Here is a 20757-nt window from a genome sequence, read left to right as displayed (position 1 = left end):
TCACACTGGAGAATTAGCAGTGAAGAATCAAGAGCTGCATTTTTGTATATATGTCTTTATTTTACATTCCTTCCATCTCTTTATTAATGGTCTGATTTCACTCTTAGAAAATTATTTGAGACATCAAGCACAGCTTCACTTTCAGATTCTCCTCTTTAAGTAAAACAGCACAGAAAAGGGGAAAAAAGAGCAAACCAGGTAAGATATTACAGGTGCTACTTTTTCAATGTAATGAAACACTGCAACAAGGTCAGGGAATAAATTCATGGAGTATCAAAATAGCAGCTCACAGAAGAGCAGGGGAGAAACTGCCAGAACTGCTGAGAAGGGTGTTTCAATCTGCTAATGGAGAGCCAGCAGGAATAGCAGGAGGCTCCCTCTGAAGTTGCCACCCTGCCTGGAGAATTAACATTATCGACAGGTCTTCTCCAGATTCTACTATCCCCAGCTTGGCAGGATGCCTCTTATAATAATCCTGCTCAGTCCAATGCCAAAATAACCCTGACTAGAAGCTGCTCCAGTCTTTTGCAGAGAGCCATCAAAGTGCAAATGGTCAGGAATGTGCATTTTCAAAAACGACCTTTCTGAAAGTTTTTCAGCAGCAACTATAAGCCAGTCTGAAGTGTTTGTTCATTTATCTTACTGTCCGCAAAAAAAAAAGCTGAAGGATATTTTCAAAATACCATCAACTATCATCAGTTATTTACAAACTCAATCCACACCTGACTAGGGATTAATTCACTTATCTTTTTAAAACATAAAAAGCCTCAACTACTAAACTAATATTAAAATTTATCCAGAAAAATCCTGACAATTATTTCCAGGCAAATGATAAGCAAGGTGATGTCAGAAACCAAGCCATGGTATAATCAAAATAATATAATTAGTAGGCTTTTTAACAAACATCATTAAAGTGAAGGGTCTCTGTTGAAGCCCACCACAAAAGTCACCTCTTAAATACTGATGACAACACGACATGGTTGTTACTGGTGCCCATCCACTGGGCAGAGAGAAACAAAGAGGTGGTGCTGTAATTGTACCTCCCTCAGCTTCACATTTCAAAACATTGGAGTCAGCTTCAAAATATGCCATTCATTCTGAACCAGGAGTGCTGGGCACAGGGCTGGCTATCAGAACACAAATTCCTGCTCCCTGCCCAAGCGCTCCTGTTCCTTTGCAACCAGCTCACTGCAGGTCAGCAGCACGCAGGGCAGATTTCATGGAGTACAGCCAGCGAAGATCTACCTCGAGTCTGCCAAGGTGCTAAATGCAGGAGCCTTAGGTCTTGCCTACACACACAAAAATCAGACGCGATTTTACATCAATATAAATTAATCTGCATCAATGACATCTACCTTTTGATCAATACTGGGTAGGGGTTTTGTTTGATTATTTTTATTAAAGGCTCCCCAGGGTGAATTCTGGCCCCACTTCCACCACAGCATTACAGAAGCTGCTCTGTTCTGCTGTCTAGTCCTTAATATAAACAGCTTCATGTCTCTGAGCACAGTTAAGTTACAGTGAATTTTTTTCAGTGTGTCATATGGCAAACCACATCTTCACCCAGCACCACACTCTGCCAGACAATTCCACTCTCTCATTTATTCTGCCTTTCAGCTTTTCAATGTTGAAAAGTCCTGCAGTTGCATTCCCAGGGGTGTTAACAGACCTGCAGAGAACATTTAGTAATATGTCCTTAAAGGCTAAAATTAACCATAAAGCTGCTGTTTATTTGAAATCTTGGGAACAGGGAGGTGTTTTATGTGTCAGAATGAGTGGCCTGACATCAAAAACCTGATATGAAAGTTTGCCACTGAAGAAGTGGGCTGGCACAAAGAGCAGACGAGGCTTTTATTTAAATGAAGTTGGCTGCCAGCACCAGAAAGTTTCACTATCAGCACTGCAGATGCCTGATACCATCTGTAACACACAGCAAGCCTATTATGTTATTTTGTTGTGTGTGTGGTTGTATACATAAAAATAAGGAGAGTTAAGAGACTCTATATAACACACAACACCCTGTGTACCACGGCTGCTCTAATCAGGTATTCCAACTTGTGGAGGTCTAGATCCTATCTTAACCATTTCTGTACCAGCCAAGAAATATTTGATCTTCAGAGAAAACATAAATTACGTGCAACACGTGTGTGTAACTTATTTGTATCATCAAATCTTAGAAGTGCAAAAATCCCCTTCCATGCTAGGCTGATCAATATGTTAATTTTTTAGTATATTGTCAATATTGTGTTTTATTTTTTTTCCTAAAATTTGAAAATTATCAGTATCTGTAACTTGAAACTAAATAACCAAAACTTAACATGCTACATATAGACACTCCAAAAGCTAAATAGTTATGTGATTTGTACATAGTTAAGCGGGGCCAGGAAACAAATTATTTTAGTTCCAGAGAAGGCTTTTTTAATGAACTCAGTCTCTTTTCTACTCTAATATTTTTGTATTTTAATTTATTTTCCTAAATAGTGCTCATTTTCCAATCTTCCATTTTGAACTTCCTTGCATTGCATATAACAACATCGTTTTTCAAGGTGTCTTTTTTAAAAGGATCACCACTTAAAACTCCTGTAGGTCACAACCCCTTTAGCATGTTTCAAACCCTGATTTCTCTCTGTGGATATCAGCAAGCCTCTCCCACCAAGAGAAAAACAGAGATCCCCTCCTCAAGAGCCATGGGGTGTTGCCAGAAGGCCAAGCTGAAGAGAAAGGAGTGCATCACCTACACAAACTGCCTTGCTCGAGCTTTTACTGTGTCACACAAAGGGAAAAAGGCTGTGCTGCCAGGAATTAGTCCCTTGCCAGTGATTTTGGACAGCAGCCTCTGGGACACACCACGGCCATTGCACCGACAGGCGGAAAACGTCAATAACATCACTATCAGCCGCAAGTAGACACAGATGACCAGTCAGCCACTCCCTCCTCCCAGCCTCCTTTGTGTCAATAAATCTTACCCTGGCTGTTTGAGCAATGTTTAATCATAAACAGTTGGGGACATGCTCCTGAATATAAACAAAGGTGAGTAGGAGAAAAACGGAGAGTGCAGTACTGAAAATCACTCGCCACTTGCTGCTGAGCCAGGTAACAGAGAGCAGAGAAACAAAGAACTCCTGGGGAACAGCACACAAGCACCTGGGTTCATTTAAAGCAACGACCATGCAACAACATTAAAGTATTCAAGATTGCAGCCACAGAAGGATTTCAAGGACTAAATGCATTAACATTCTTGGTTCTCTTAAAAACAAACAAAAAAGAAAAATTAAATTGCTTAGAACACCCACTCAGATGCATGGAAATAAACTACCCTCATTGATCTCATCCCACTGCCATTTACAACAGTCATCTCGATTCCCTTCTGTGTTGCTAATCAAGCTAAAATTAACTCCTCTCCTGCTTAGCACACATGCTAGAGCCACAAACATCAACACAGGGGGACAGCAGGATCAACTGTTTTTCTCTACAAGTGCAGCCCACCTTGCTCGTGTGGTAAACGTGTATTTAGGACTCACAGTATCCCTCCAGGGATTTCAACCACCTTTGTCATGGGGCTGGGAAGCTGTTTAGACTACACTTCAAACACTTCTGAACAACTTCTAGTCATTACTGGCCTCTATGGACCTCTGTAAAATAGGCTGCAAGAAAGTGAGGATTTCAGTCCTGTTCAGCCTGTGTCCATCTTGGAAGAATCAACATTACACTTGTCACTCCTACTCTGACTAAGAGCTAAGATGTGTCTTAAGGCAGTGTCTTCACAAATTCCTGGAGGACTCTTCATTCCCAGAAGTTTGGGGCTTATTCAGAGGACACAGAGCTTTGTTTATATGGTTGTCACTCTAACTAAACTGTTAAAAATAAATATCATATCCAAGTGTTCAGTTCTAAAGCAGCTTCATTTCAGATCCCAATGCGATGTTTTAAAGGAAAAATACCAAATCAAAAGAAAATCCCAATCCTACCAGATAACAACCATTAAAGAAAGCTGAAGTACAGATCAAATTGGCAGAACTATGGAGTGGAGCAGAAGTTTCAAAGAGAAAAGCACTCAATGGAGATAAATATATTTCAAGTGTGTGCTTGACAGCAGCCTAGGTTTTATGGTACTGGAAAAATACAGTACAGTGATAAACAAGGTTTGTCTATCCACCCCCATGGTAACTTGCTGCCACTAAGTAAATTCAAGTGCACAATGAAAGGCAACTCTTACAAAACAATGCAGGATGCTATTTAATTCTGAGTTCTGCTCTGGCCACTTCATCCTGCACCGATCTTTCCACAGACATCAAAATCTACACTGTAAGGCTGAAATGGCAGACACTGCACAGCCTTGAGGCAGGAGCACGTTTTGCTCAGCCCTTGCAAGGGCTCAGAGGCCTGACGTGTCTCACCCTCCTGTAGGATTTCTCATTTCCCACTTTCCCCAGTCCTAAGGGAGCACTGCCAAACCACAGCTCCCAGTCCCAATGACAACATGTAGCCCCTGGCTGCTTCAAGACTCCTGGACTGTGGCTACTCTGGCAGCCCCAGGTAATGAGTCTGACATTGCTTTCCAGAGATGACACAGAAACCCTCTACACCAGCTGTGGAATACACACACATATACCCATTTTCTGGTGCAGTGAACCAGAAAAGGCTGCCTATCCCCCATTCACACTCAATTTTTCCCTGCTCCAAGATAAACCTTAAGATAAGAGCCTAAGTCTGTCTTCCATTCTACCACAGCGGAGACCCCAAGAAGTGACTCAGCCTCTGCCACCACCTCTCATTACTTCCCTGCTTCTGTGAAATTCAAGAGCCCTTCTGAGAGGCTTTCCAAGCCTCTGCTGGTCTCACTGATCTTGGTTAAAATGAAAAAGGTCAATATTAACTATTTTCCTTCTTTGCTCATCTTGGCAGAAACATTCAACTATGTTTCCCCCTCAATCATAAACCACAATTAACACCTACCTCAGTGCCAAAAAAAAGCCCCATCTGCACCCACACTCAGAGGAACTTCCCTATACCAGCCTCTACACAGAGTTCTGTTTTCAATAAGAAATTAAACAGTTCACCAAGAATTAAATATGTACTGACAGTATGGAACTAATTGCAGGGCCACAGTTGGCCTCTACAAGGAGTACTGGTTATTCATTTCCATACCTCACTCAATACCAAGAATTTCAAATCTTTGTTTAAGTGCCATGGAACTTCCAGCTGGCTGCAGATCCTGCCTCTTTCACCACACAAGTCTGGCCAACTTCAGTTCTACCCCCATTTTCATCCCAACTCCTATTTCCTCGAGAAGAGCCTTCCTCATTACTACAAGCATCCAGACTCTTGGGGAATTTTTCTACCCTGGAGAATAAGTGTAAACTAACCATTTGAAAATAGCAGCTCATAAAATCTCCTAATAACCTTTTCAGAGAGAGGCACTTGTTTCTGCATCTATGCTGGATATACCAGAGCAGTTTGATTCTCATGTAAAATCTCATTTACAATGCCATCAACTTTCTTCTAATGGGCCATTCATCATAGTAGGGTTTGCTATCAAGTAGCCAGCCCAATACCTTGAAAGGTCTCACACAAGTCATTTAGCAGACTCACCCTTCCAAAGCCAGGGAACTACCTATAAACACATTAGGAAAGCCTGAGCAAAACAAAATCATCTCAGTAAAGCTCAGGAAAAAAATTCTAATTTCCACATAAATATGCCAGAAAAAGCCTGTGTGTGGGATGGTACTAACCTTTGAATTCAATCAGGCTCTCTAAGAGGGCTCTAACACGCAGAGCATGAACTATGATGTATTTTCCTTTGAGGCTGCTTCAGTTCATTTAGAAAGTGATTTGGAAAAGCTAATGTACTATTTATGTACATTATAAAAAATTATCCATATGGAGTTAAAACTATGCAAAATGTTCGCATAGGTCCGTTCCATTCCCTCTGAAGACATTTCACAATCCATTCAATACCCAGTAGAGGAAACCAGGATTACTGTTTTAAAACAGCTCTGAGGGTAGTTTAAATGTTTTAAAAGCTGACAACTTCTAGACTCAGAGCCAAATAAACATTTGGGGCAACAGAGGGTCTCTTGCACAAGTGTCTACAAAGTGACATTCACCTGGATTCTTCCAAATACTGACATTTAAAATAAAGGATAAAAGAGCACAGGCACAGGCATAGGCATAACCTTTCCTCCTACTAAAAAAGATAATAATTTTACTATGATTCAGATGATGATGTACTGAATTGACTTGTGAAAGAACTAGTAGGACGTAGTTAAGATTGCAAACAATAAAAAACTATCACAAGATTTCTAAGGTATTTTAAATCCTGTCAGTATATATAACCGTGCTGAGGACTTTAATCCTTGAAAAGAGTTTAACCAGCTGAAGTGACAATGATTTTGGATTCTTCCAAAACGCAGCACACATGGAAGTTGTCACCCTAGTGGTTTCATTATTTTTAAATCAGGAAAATTTTAAAGAGTTATCTTGTCATATTAATGGCATAGTTTAAGGCACCCTTTGCTCCAGGAGAATATATAAATTAGGTTAAAGATTTTCCTTTAATGGATGTAGCTTATGTGGAATGTTTATATGAACTTCATAGTTTGCAGTATCAGCTTTCTGGGGGACAGAATTCTGGCCATTTTCTGCTATAGGATTTTAATAGGAATTCTCATTCTTGCAACAGAGAACAAAGCAGGAAGAAATTGAGAAGAAACTGTAGTCTCTTGGAGAAGAGGTGCACCCACTTGGTGACAAGAGACTTTAGATTCAGAATCAATATCCACCAAAACAAACTTGTTTCCAAACTTCATCCTGTGGCTGTTTGCAGCGATTTTTACACAATTGTAAACAGATGATGTGCAAGTCTAAACTACTTGATCGTGCCTATTTTCAACAGCCAGTCTGCATACACCTTGTTTACACAACATACACACAAAAAATGATAGCAATTCTTTTACTGAACCACTAGCCATCAGGAATTTTCTCCTAAGAATTCCTATGCCTGAAGGAAACTTCAGTGCTTAATATTCCATAATATTCCGCCTTAATATTCCATAAAGGCATTAGCAGCAAAACATGTGCCAGCCTTTGACTTCTTTTGCTGGTCTTCCCAGGACTAAAACAGTTTCATTATCTCGTCTCATTAGATGTTGTTTGAGGGAGAGATGGGAAAAGAAGAGCTACAGTAATTATCCAGCTGAATGAACAAGGCAGAGGGAGGCAAAGCCACCCAATTGCCAGGCTTGTTGACGGCCAACACCACATTATACCGGCCATGGGACAACCAAAAAAAGGAACGAGATCAATAAATAAATAGCAATTGGCACATCTCCCACACCAAGAGCCTACCCTTACTAGCTTAGGCTACGCCTCAAACTGAATATGAAAACCAAAATAATTTTTGGTCTACCCATCAGGTAGAAACAAAATTTGCTTTCTGTTTCTAGTCCTTTTCTCCTCCCACACAATCAGGATTCCGAGTGTGTAAGAGTCCAGAGTTCTTATGCCCTCGAGAGAGGAAAGGCCTGAAGTTGCTCAAGAACAATTCCTTTAGCAAGTGCACAAACTGGCTCTGCAGGGAGTCCAGTCCTGCTTAGACAAACTGTTGGTGGCTTCTGTAGGTGGCCTAAAGGGAGATAGAAGATTAAACAGTTTGTGTGGGAAGATTTCCCAAGGCTCTCCTTGAAGTGGCATGAAGCAGAAAAAAGGGGTACAGCTCCAAGGTCGTATTTCAGAGAGAGGGGAAGGGATGTCCTTTTCCATAGTGCTTACAACACCTCTGCAAGGCTTTTTGTCTTCTCATTCTGTCCTAAAAGCTGGAGTGGATTGTGCTTGCACAGGAAAACAGGCTCTTATGCTAGAAGATTCTTGAAGCAGGATAATAAGTGGTAACAATGTCCTTAAAGTTTCCTTCTACTTCTCCTCCTATCCTAATCACACAGCATATATTAACAGAACCAGACAAAGACTGTCCATCTTCGCTCCTTCAGCTAAGGCAGAGCTCCTAATTAACTTCTACATTATTTCTCCCCAACTGTCAAGATGTCCTCAAAGAACATGAAAATTACATATCTGGTACATTTAAAGGAGGGAGGAAAACCACCAAAGTAAATTGCACATGCACAACAAAGGACAACCCAAGAAATTAAACTTGCTTTTAAGTTACTAAAAATAGACAGGATGGGAGGGAAGGGACTATCAATCAAATCTTAGAGTTCCTGAATATTCAAAGAACAGCCTTGTAACAGACTGCTCTCTCAAGACTGCTTGAAATTTTTATGATAAGAAATGCACGAGGACATGAAAAAAGGAGCAGAAGGATAACGAAGAGCAAAATACACATGACAGAAGTGGATACAGAGTATTAATTAGGCCATTAAGATAGTTAAATGTTTCACTGTCCAATAAAATATGTATTTCATAAAAATTAAATGCCATGCAGAAGGAATGCACACATGCATTTACTGAGCTGTTCTGAAGAAACCAAAGATGTGAATTACTAGCAAAAAACATTTGTGTACAAGAGTGAATAGACATCAGTAAAATTGTATTTGTACTATGAAAACAAAGAATATACAATTGAATGGAAATTTTCACTCACATTTACTTAAAGGAGAAATTCATCTCCTCTATAAGCATCTCATCAATCTGCTTTTATGAGGAGTCTGCAGTCAACTGAAATAGGGAGACTTATAAATACTTGAAAAAACAGATCAGTGATTAATACTGAATTATTGACTGAAGTGGATGCATTAAGACCAGACAATAATTTGTACTCACAATTAGTCGATTAACCATGTCTGGAAGTACATCAAGATGTCTTTTCATAGCCCACATTCAAGAGACAGGAAAAAAATGCTTCAGCTTTTTCATCTTGCAAATTTGTCACAGGAAAAAAAAATCACTGTAGAAATGACACCTCCACATTTTCCCTTGGTTTCAGTGCTGCAGTCAGTTACATCAGGGCCCATCAGCCATTTCAGATGCATAAAACAACATTTTAACATAAGTTTACCTGTCAGAAAACACTGCACAAGCTTTGGGGACTTCTTAGGCATTTGCTGCAAAGTGTATTCAACTGTAAGAGAACAAAGACCTTCACCACTCAATACACTGTGGACTATTCTTTCTTGACAGTGGATATCTCAGTCATGAGTCTTCAACCTCAGGAAACTCCTGGATGTACAGGGACTGAACCAAAGATAATAAAACAAAGCTGGTGTTGGGCATGGCTACATGTGAGAGAAGCCTCTGTGCTCTGGAGAGCTATTAAGGAAAAGGAAAGGAAAGAATCTGTACTAAAAGCAAATGAGAATTTTTCTCCCTTTTCATTAACATCACCAACTCAAAAGCACATGATCTTTCTTTTTTTAACCACAATTCCACTTGGATTGGAAAGGAAAGCTGTCTCATCCACATGTAAGCAGCAGTGAGGTGAAGCTTGGTCCGTGAAGCGTTTCTGGTTACGGAGCCCCTTGGCTCTGATGGCAGAACAGCCAGACACTGCTCAGACACTGAGCTAGAAGGAACTGGGAGTAAATCACCACATGCCAGAGGAGCTGATATGGAGCCGAGTGCCTGCAGAGATCCCCCCAGAATAGGAAAGCCAGCTGGAGGGAACTGACAGCTCTCTGAGTGGTTTAACAAGCACCTCACCAGCCTGCGTCCCCTTTGTCACCCAAGGCTGTCACAGAGCAGTCCCCAAACCCTCGCTGGCTCTGCTCTCTGACACACTGCACAAACTCCTCTCAATAACAGACACTAATTACCACACCTGGGCCAGCAGTAAGCCTTTATTTGCATGGCATAAGTGGCAAATTCAAGTAGTTCCCTATTCTCTACCAACATCCTGTTGCCACATCTACTCCTCCAGGCAACTGCAACACTGAGAGAGAGAATTCGGTGTCCCACAGAACAGCTCTGATGCCAAATGGCCAGTGGAGCAGTTACTGGGAGCTTGCTCACAAAGACAACAGGCACATTAATCTGGTTGTCATTTATACTCTCAGTTATTCAGTGCAAAGCTGCCTATCACGTTTTCTGGAGAAAGAGGGTAAAAAAAAAAAGCAAACAGTGTTATTATGATTTGTTACCAGGACAGATGCTCTGCTGTGAGTACGCTCACACAGCTGGCACCAAAATAACTAGGATATGAATTACTACAGATTTCATCATTTTTATTCCCCATTTTCAGAAAAGCAAAAACTTTCACACCCATTCATCCTCTAGATTTATATGAAAACAAAACAGTACCCACAGGAAGGGATCCACAGTCACCTAAGGATACATGCCATGATTAAGAGTTTGCTAGCACAAAGAAGTTACACCAGCACAACTTGAATCCACATTTATGACTTTATAGCTGAGACTCCACACAAAACTGTACAAGACAAGTGTGGCATGTTCTCCTTAGATTAATCTTTCCATAATCAACACATCAGGTAAGCTGAACCAAGCCTGGTTTAAAAGAATCCGTAAGGACACACAGTGAGTTTTGCATAACCTTAGTTTATATTCACAACCTGATTTACAGTACAGCTATTTTTGAATCAACAAATTGAGCAGCAGTTTCACATGAGAGAAACTTTCCCTTAAACATTTAATATAACTCATGACAAATTGAGCTGCTTAGCCAAAAATTATTACTTGACATGAATTCTGTAATTAAAATCAGGTAATCCTTTATCACATCTTGCTGTGCAACAAAAAAAACCTGTTCTCAAAGACAGTCTTTGAAATTAAGTAAGAGCATGAAAAATACAAGATGAAGCACTAAGAAAGCAAATATTTAAAGGGTTTCTAGCAAGAGTAAAACCACCATCCACAAGCTGTAGCACAGCAAACAATGTATTTCAAACAAAGAACAAAAAAAATTGTTGCAAATGCAGGTAATGCAATATTTAAAAAGCAAAACTACCTAAGGAGTTACCAGAGACAACATACATATGCAGCATTTCAGAAACAACTAGTTCTGCAGTTGTGGTTCTGCGGTCAAAGCATTTCCTTGGTGTGAGTACACAGGGTGTGCAGCTGCCCCAGACCTAAGGACACTGTCCCTCGTACCCCCGTGATGGCATCGCTCCAACCACAAGAACGGAGTTCGAGTGGTTGGTGAGGTCACCAAAACACTGCAGTGCATTGTGTACATCTCCATTTTCCTAGATATGGCATTTTTTAAAACTTGAATTAGTGCCTGGATTTTCTGGCTATCAGACTGTACAGCCACGTCCCTCAGAAATTGGATCTGGTTCTCCATTTTCTGGCTGCTGAGACACCCTCACTACCCAAATACCAATGGGAACTTGTGTATTCACAATATGGAAAGATTAATGCACGTGTAAAATTCTGCAGGATCAGCAGCTTGGTGTGTGGTCAGGGTATTGGACTATTTATTTTTGTCAAGTTTATTGAGCACCTAGAAAAATCCCATTATAAATAAAGCAGCATGCTCTTAATAAAACTTGACATGCATGGTAAGTTTTCAATTTATAACGGGGCTTAGATACATAACGTTTTTATTTTAACTCTGTGTTTTAATTTGATTTCCTACAGCCATGTAGTTACTTCCCTTGAATTTATTCTCAAACTAAGAAAGCTCCTCCATTTATTTCCTAAATGCTAAAAGAACTACAGGTTTAAAAACTTGTTTTTATGCTTAGAAACCTCATACTGAAAGAACTCATTTACACTGAAAAACACCAACTTCAGGCTCCATTAATTATGCTACTGCAAAAATTCTAAACGTTCACAGCAGCAATAAGCAAATATCCCATGAAACATTCCCAGACAAGCATCATTTTCCAATCTATTGAGCTCACAGTTCAAAAAGCTCAAGTGCTATTATCAGGCTATGCTCAAGCAACACTTGCAGGTTCAGTCAATAGAACTTTTGTATTTAGGAGCATCTGAAGACCTGACTCACAGCTACTTAAAATTCAGGTTAGCAAGTTAAACTTTCATCTGCTACAGTTCCTTCTGTTCTGGGGGACAAAATAAATAAATAACTAAACAAATACTTATTTTAGTTACTGAAGTGCCTAACTTGTTATTGCCAAATATTTTTTAAACTGAGTCAATTTTGAAGAAAACAAAGAAACAGTTAATAATTCATCATTAACCTAATCCTGTAAACACCTGATTACACCATAATTTGAAGAAATTACTGTCCTCAACAGGAAAAAATACTCCAATTAATGGTTCCTGCTCTATCACACACTTTTGCTGGTATCAAGAGTTTTTAAAATCTAGTGCATATTCTCCTGGTAGTTTTGAGTTCCTCTCTTTCTTACAGAAAAATACCCAGAGAGTTATCTACAGATTTCCAGCTCCCACAAGCACAGCTAAAAAAACATCACAAGCTATAAAAAGAGTTTCTAGCAAATCCTTAATTTGATTTGAAGCACGTATTTTTGATGCAAGTACTTCCATAATTTCATCTTGATTTATATTTGTAATGTCTGCTGTAGTGTGGCACTTATTAATTAAACTGATTAAGGATCTTCAGCTGTACCATAGGCTCTCCACTCTTCCACCCACTTTGCTCCTAACTGTCATTAACCTCTAGGAAATGTCCTCTTTGTTGGTTATTACTGTTTAATTATACTGTATAGTTATGTCATCACATCTGTGAAATACAACCTCCCATAACAACACAGCTGTGGAATATGATACTCCTGCCCAGCAGTAAAGTCCTGGTTACAGCAGAGAATCCACACACACCACGCTGATGGAGGAAATGATACAAAGCTTTTAAAAAGCCCTTGATTTTGAGTAGGGCTGTTGAGACAGGAGGTAAGTACAGGCTTCAAGAGAGGTCTCGAACTCCCCCTCTTTCCTCCCTTCCCACCCCTCCTGACAAGATCTTCCATACATCAGGAATTACTTCTAAACTTAGAAATCTTTGAAAAGAGAAGTTCTATACAGAAACAGTAAAGTGAGAAGGAACCTCAGAAAACAGAATTTATGAGCTCATCATCTATTTTTTTACTAAGAATATGAACTACAACTGAAAGACACTTTTTCCTGGAACCCTCTGCTTCCATTCATGATCTCATGATGCACAAGCATTTCCTCTGCTTGTAAAGTAACAGCACCAGTGACTGCAGTGGTCCAAAGAACACAGCTCTTGGCACATTTCTGCCATCCTTTACAGGTGTGGGGGAGGACAACCAGTCAAACAACTGGCTTTTAGAATATTACCAGCAAAAACTGCCCATATCACAAGGACCTCCCTCTAAAACATTGTCTGGAATGATCACTGATTACTGAAATTTAACATGAACTCTACATTCTGCTGGTACACGGAAAAGGTGTGGCTCTATCAAACACGGCAGGAGTGTTACCATAATATGCAGAAAACATTGTGTAAAATTTGTGTACTACAACCTGTTCTCACTTTGTCCCTCCTTCTGACAACATTAGCTGGCTGTAAGCACACAGGCTTCTCTACAGGAAAGAAATGGCACTTTATGTTTACTGGGGAGAGATTTTTTTGTGTGTGGAGAGGGTGACTGGGAGAGAATTGCCTGATTTTTCAAGAGTGGAGATAATGAGATAACAGCAGACGGTTTCAAGCCTCAATCAAGTCTCTGTACGCCAAGCTTCAACAAGATCTTCTTTTTCCAGGTCTGAGTTACAAACCCTTGACTGGCCAGTAAGGAGTTGTTTACCTGATAGAAGCAAGGGGGCAAATTCCTTTAGATTGATGCAAAACATTTTCCTACTCTGGAAGTCAGAAAGGGAGGAGTACCAAGTTTATTTATGTAGCTCAACCAGCAGCCAAGTTATGAGGATGCCTTATTGTGTAGAGTTCAGAAGTGTACATTAAACTCCTCCCTTTAAAGCAATGCAGAAGGAAAGTTGCCGTTCCCACTCCAGGAGTCAGGAGCAAAGGGGAGAGAAACAAACAGCAAGGTTGCTGTTTGACATAGTTTTCTGTCACAATGCTTATGATTAACCAAGTGAAGAAAGAATGACAGGGAACAGAGAGCTTGCACAGATACCAGAGCCAGAGGGAATGACAACAGAAGTGCCCAGGGCATTGGGTGGTCTTGTTTTACAAAGCCAGATTAATTAACCAGACACTAAAGGACATCTCTTTTAGAAAATGAAACACGTTAGAAAGCAAAACGCCTCAGAGAGTGAGCAGCTAGGGAGCTATAACTAAATTACTAAGTACAAAATGAAGCAGCCTGCAGAGGAAATGAGTAATTAAAAAACCCTCCCCTGAGCGACAGGCTGGCGAGAGAGGGATAACTCCAGGACCCTGGTGCTGGAGGTAAGCAGTACCAAAGCCAAAACGTGACAGATGACAACAGATGTTTTATACAAACAACAACTCCCCAATCTCCTGCCTTTACAGCACACTCAGGGATGGCATTAGGCACAGTCGGTCTGGAACAACCTGAGGAGGTGCACACAGGAATTACATCACCCACCACTATCACGCTGCTGCCCTGGGGTGAAGCACTGCAGTCGCTGGACAGTACTCAGCAGCTATAAACAATGTTTTCAGAGGAAGAAATAGATTAACATCAACCTCGTTCTTCTTTCTGCAAGAGAATTTGACAGAGCACAGACCCTGGTAGCACAGCAAACCCCTCTCCTCTTCCATAAGGAAGCAAAGACACCCTTGGGCACCTGCTGTCCTGGTGAGCAGCATCACTCCCAGCCTGACCTGACTCCTTTTTTTCTGCTGCTCCACAGAGACACCAAGAACAACACCTAACTTGCCAACCCTTAAGTAAGCAATTCTGGCAATGTGGTTTCCAACTTTTTCCACTAGATCTTTTCCAAGGAAGACAAGCCTTGGGTGTAGCAAGTTTTAGCCCACTGAGAGTCCTTCCTTCTTCTCTTTCTGAAATCCTTAAAAGCCACTAGTTGAACATGAGTCTGTCTGCAGGCAAGTATGGAGGACGATGATGACCATGGGGGACACCCTGCAGTGGGGAGCTTACACTTCTTCACGCTTTTCCCCCAGGCATGGCTCTCTCAGAGGGAGCAGCCCCAGTCCCAATGAACATCATCCTCTTTCTCAGCCACAGACGGCAGCAAGGCTGGGAAGGTGAGAACATCCCACGGTGATGCTGAGAACCTCATCAGGCAGATGTCCCTCAACACAACCTCAAGCCCTCCACTAGGTGAGTGTTCCTCACCCACTGTGACCAGCTTCAAGTGAGGGGACCTTCACTGTCCCCTAAGGCTCTCTGCGAGCAGGGGGATGCACCATCGCTATCTCAAGCCCTCCACCTTATTCAGAAGCAGACCCTCACCATCCCCTGAGACCCCTGATGGGCAGCGGGACCCCTGACCCCTGTTTCTATCAGCTGTGGCCCCTCACCATCACCTCAGGCCCTTCTCCTGGCAGATACACATCCCGTGCATGGAGCACGGGCAGCTCACCGCCTGCTCCGTGGGGCGAGGGACCCCTCACCGTCCCCTCCTCGAAGGAGCCCCCGCTCCGCCCAGCCCCACGTCCCCTCCCTGGGGCGGAGGGTCCCTCTCCGGCCCGGGGGCCGCTCCTGCCCCGCGGAGCGGGCCCGGCCCGCCGCCCCCGGCCCCCGGCACTCACTGCGGCGGGAGCTGCAGGGCCGGGCCGCCGCGGCGCTGGAAGGCGCCGTCCACGAAGACGCCGTTCTTGCCGAGGCAGCGCAGGTAGAAGTGCGGCTCCTGGAAGCTGAGCTGCAGGTGCCGCCGCGAGATGAAGCTGGAGTGCCCCATGTTGACGTCCACCGAGCCCTGCGAGGAGTTGCGGCCTATGGTGACGGCCGGCTGCCGCATGAGGAACTCGAACTCGCGGCCCTGCAGCCGCGCCAGCACCGGCCCGGTGCAGGCGGCGGGCGGCGCGGCCGGGGGCGGCGGCCCGGGAGGGGGCGCGGCGGCGGGGCTGCAGGGCGCCGAGCGCAGCGCCAGCAGAGCCCGCGCCCCGCTACTGTCCTCCCCGACTTCGGCCATGTTCCCCGGCAGCGAGCGAGCCAGCGTGCCGGCCTCCGGGGCGGGGCCGGCGGGGCGGGGATGGCGGGGACGCGGGGCGGGGCGGGAGCCGCGCCGGCCGCCGCCTCCCCCGGCAGCTCCGCCGGGTGCGGCCGCCCCGCCGCGGTCCGGGGCGCGGGGCGGGGGCGGCAACGGCGGGCGCGCGGCGCCGCCTGCGGGCCAGGGCGGGCAGCGCAGCCGGGCAGGTGTGAGGGAGCGGCCGCGGCCCGGCCCTGCCGGCCGTTAAACCGCTCCGAGCCCGCCCGGGGCCGCCAAACACCCCCGAGCCGCCGCAAATCGGCCCGCTCCGCGGTCCTGTGGGCACGGGAAGGTCCATGCCACGGCACGGGTCTGGTCACTGACGTGGGCTTGCTCCGGTGGCCTTTTGCTGCCTCTCCATGGAAGCATAGAATGGGTTGGAGGGATTTCAAGATCACCCAGTTCCTGCCCCTGCCATGGCAGGGACACCTTCCACTGTCCCAGGTTGCTCCAAGTCCTGTCCAGCCTGGCCTTGGACACTTCCAGGGATGGGGCAGGCACAGCTTCTCTGGGCACCCTGTGCCAGGGCCTCCCCACCCTCAAAGGGAAGGATTTCCTCCCAGTACTTCACATAAATTTCCACTTTTCCATTTTGAACCCGTTACTCCTTGTCCTCTCACTGCAGTTCCTACCAAAGAGGTTCTCTCCAAATCACATCATAGACAACTCCGTGTGCTGGAGAGACGCCCCAAGCCCAAACCAGCCTGCTCCAGGCTTTCTGTGGGGCAGGGGCACATACAGCCTCTGGCTGGTCTCTGACATGAGCCGGGTTCAGTGGCCTTCTGCTGCCTCTCTATGGAATCATGGAATTTTGGCTTGGAAGAGACACTAAAACTCATGTGGTTCCACAGCCCTGCCGTGGGTGAGGACGCCTTCCACTAGACCAGGTTGCTCCTAGCCCCATCCAACCTGGCCTTGAACACTTCCTTAATGACGACCCTGGACTGTTTGCTGAGGCTTGCTGAAAGGGGAGATTCATCCCACATCCACAAAAGTGTGAGGGTTAAAGCACCTTAATGACCTTTTGAAGAGTTTATATATACATATATGTATTATAAATATACATATATATAAATACATATACACTCATCTGTGAATGTATATAATCATATAGTGTTTTTATATAGATTTATACTCATACAGTTTTTAATTATAAGGGACTGTGTAGGTTGTTTAGCTTGCATTACAGCATTTCTTGAAATTACTTTTTATATTTCTGTTTGATTATGTATTATATTTCTATCTATATTTATATTAATGATAAAGGTCATGTTCAGTGCCACAACAGCATATATTTGGCTCATGTGTAGTCTGTGCTATACATACATATCCAGATAAACTTATATCCAGATTAAACAAAAAATGTTTCTGTATAGGTAACCTGGTGATACTTTGCAGAATCCTGAGTAGTTAAATAATCACAAAATACAATGAATTTGAGGATGTGGGAGAGGGAGCAGCTGTAGTTTTGTATTGCTTCAGCCTGTGTGGGGAATGTGTCAGCTCATAGCAAGGCTGCTCAACAGTTTTGAGGAGACGGGGGAAAAAAATCCCACAACTGGTCAAAAGTGCAGAGCAAATTTCAGCAATGAAAACTGTAATTAAATGAGCTGGAATCGGTCCAGGACCACAAGGTTAACATCCCTCTTCCTGGAACATCTTCCCTGAGATGTTTAATGACTGCTGAGCAGTCGGGACCTGCGTTAGACATCTCACCCGAGACACCGTCTTCACTGAGTGCTCTTTGCCTCTGCAGTTCAATACCAACCAAGAGGAAGAGAGAAAAGCACAAAACACCAGAGCCACTTCCTCCACACCAGTGGCAGCTCTGCAGCGAGACTCAGCCAAGCAGGGCACAGCAAAGGGTTGCAGGAGAAGGAGGAAAAACATCCACATAGGGGGAAGAGGGAGGAGGGAGATGGTCTTAGCTGGGATCTGAGCTCCTCTCCTGCCCCAAACAGCTCAGCATCAGCAAACTCTTGTGGCCAAAAATCAAAATGTGGCCATCAGGTAGAGCCAGAGTTACATGCTGCCTGACAAGAGCTGGCTCAGGCTTTTACTCCATCCACCCTTGGATAAGTGTGCTGTTACCTGAGCTTAAAGATGGACCCAAGCTGGTAGGCAGGTGAGTGGCAGCAAGCAGGACAAGACCTTGTATCAGAGCACACTGACCTGCCAAAAAAAAAAAAAAAAAAAAACAAAAACCAACCAAAAAAACCCCCCCCAAAAAAAAACAATTAAAAGAGAAAGCAGTGCCAGAGATTTTAGCTCATGTCTAAAGCTTTTCTAACTCCCAAATTTGACCAGGAGGACCCCAAAAGGACCAGGAATAGGGTGAGGCTGTTACCAGATGTCGGTAACTGTTTCGAGGGCTGCCTGAGAAAACACATTGTGGGCAGGCTGGGTCAGGGCAGGAGCCAACCCCCATGGGCAGGAGCAGGGCTCTGGTTCCAAACTCAGGAGGTGAAGGGAAGCCCCGTGTGGCCCTTTGATGTGGGGCCAAGAGACATGTCACTGCAGGGCTGGGTCCTGTTACTGCTCCCACATTCGATACAGGCTCCGGATTTCTGCAGCTCCAGTTAGGGAATAACCCGAGGGCTGATAGATAAGGCTGGCTGGGAAGATCCTTGCCCCAAAGGCTCCCCAGCTGCTCAGGACAGAGCTGATGCAGCATCACTGCTCCAGGGCTGTGGAACTGGTGATGTCAATGGGCATGTCCACACGTGTCACTGTCATCTGCAGCCACTGGGACACTCCAGCCACACCAACTGATGAGATTTTTTCTAACAAGTCTTTTCCTTTCTACTTCTGAGAAATTTCTTCTGAGTGGCATTTTCTGCTTAAGCCAGCACTACTGCTGAGATAAATCCCAGCTTCATGCACAATGTGATCAAGTGGTGTACAGAAACAGGATTCCTCTGAGCTGCCTGGTGGGTTGTGCTTAGCACCGTGTCTCAGCAGCCCGTCTGCCTGCGGCATCCTTTCCCTAAGCTTCTAACAGAGGGCTCTGCTGGCAGCCTGCAATGCTCTGCTCAGCTCTAATCTGCCCTGCAACAGCATCAAACCAAGGGCCCTTCAGCCACAGCAACACCTTGTGCTCCTCCAGGCAGCTAATCCTGCTTGAAGTCAAGCCGGCTGCCCCGGTGTAAATGCCTGATGTAAACGTACTCTCAAGATTGTTTGAATTAAGTTTATCTCGTCCTGCATGGATGGACTTTATAGTTGCTCCTTTTCCTCTGCAGGGTTTTAGATGGTTGTGTCAGCAGATGTGGCCAAACTTCTTAACTCCATGAGTTGCCTACCAAAATATTTGGATGGCCAGGAGATGCCTGCCAGGTTTCAAGAGGTGTAGGGAGCCCAGCACGGTCCTTGTGCCACCTGAGATGTGGATCTGGGAATGGCACCTCGGCCATCCCTGGCCATCCAAACTGTCCTGCTCCAGCCAGAACTTGCTCAGGCACTACCATGGTGTGACACCAACACAAGCACATGCAGAAATAATCCCTCCTGGCACTTTGTAGAAATGCCTTTGGCCATTTTGAGATGCTGCCCTGCCTCATCTCTCTGTGCAACACAGGACAACCTGAACTGGGAGGAGAAATCAAACATTCAAACAAAGCAGCTGTGAGAGCAGAAAATATCTGGGATGGAGTCAGGGTTACTCAGAGAGTGGTGTGCAACCCAAATGTCCTTTGTCAAATATTTGTTTGGCTGTGTCATTGCTGACTGTCTCAACACAGCAAGAATCTGTTTCATGCTATCAGTTGTGGGCAAATGAATGTAATGGGTTGTTATGGTCACCCAGATACCACTGCATTGGGCAAACACAAATCTTGCAAAAACAGTGATAAAAGGGCACGTTTCTGCTTTTATCTGCTGGATGGTGTCTGCTTAGAAACACTGAGTTTCTAGAAGTGAAATGCTGCATTTCTATAGCATTTCACATGGCTGTTGCTCACTGTTCCGATGCCTGAGACTCCATACATATTTATCAAGCCCCAGTTCTGCAAGGAATCTGCTTGGCTTCAGTACTGCAGGAAATCTGTTCTACCCCCAGACCAAAGCATCATTGAAAAGCAGCTTGGACAGAAAGGAATGATGAGAGCTGTGCACTGGGCGTGAGCCACTTGATGTATTTACCCAGCAGCCAGACAACACATTGATGCTCACAATGAAAGGCAGCCTAATGTGTGCAGCCCTGACCTGGGAAGGAGGAGGAGAAGAGTGAAGGAAAGCAATTACTCTAAGGAAAAGACTGCTGTCTCTGTGCCAGCCCAGTCCAGCATTTCTCCTGAGCACGGTGCCAATCTCATGGGGTTAATGGCGATAAGGCTTTCACTGATGTAAGTGTGCATCATTAGCAAGCAAGCAGAGACTTCAGCACCTGCATCACACAAACACTTTGATAAAATACAAAAGAAGAGGGCAGTGTTCCCTCAAATTCCAGCCAATCTCTCTGCAGCACTTTTTCCTTTCCCTTCTCTCAGCCCTCAAGTAGGTTATAAATGCTGTTGTGGTTTTTGTCCAAACTGATTGGAAGCAGTGTAAGTGATGAGCAATGTGCCCTGGATCTGTGGAGCTACTTTCCCCTGCACACCTGAGCTCAGGAGCAGCCTCACTTTTCTCTCCAGATGGGTGGGTTTTAATTCTGCTTTGTGTCTCAGGGAAATCACCGTGATATGACACAGGAACAAAAAGAGGTTTGCACTTATACTGGTAGGACTTTCTTCTTAACCAAGCAGCTGCAAG

At 44.2% G+C, this 20757-nt stretch overlaps 1 protein-coding gene across 1 annotated transcript in view; it reads right to left on the bottom strand.

Moving 5' to 3' along the window:
* The window catches only part of FOXK1 (forkhead box K1), a 55778-nt gene extending 39762 nt beyond the window's left edge, over window positions 1-16016 (bottom strand). The window contains exon 1 of the mRNA XM_030284572.4: window positions 15569-16016. Coding sequence (XP_030140432.2) covers window positions 15569-15951 — 383 coding nt within the window. The 5' untranslated portion in view covers window positions 15952-16016. The remainder of the gene's footprint in view (window positions 1-15568) is intronic.
* Window positions 16017-20757: the final 4741 nt, after the last annotated feature.

The sequence above is a fragment of the Taeniopygia guttata genome, chromosome 14, assembly GCF_048771995.1.
Source record: "Taeniopygia guttata chromosome 14, bTaeGut7.mat, whole genome shotgun sequence".
Lineage (NCBI taxonomy): Eukaryota > Metazoa > Chordata > Aves > Passeriformes > Estrildidae > Taeniopygia > Taeniopygia guttata.
Note: the sequence above shows the minus strand (reverse complement) of the source record. Positions and strands in the feature narration are given on the sequence as shown.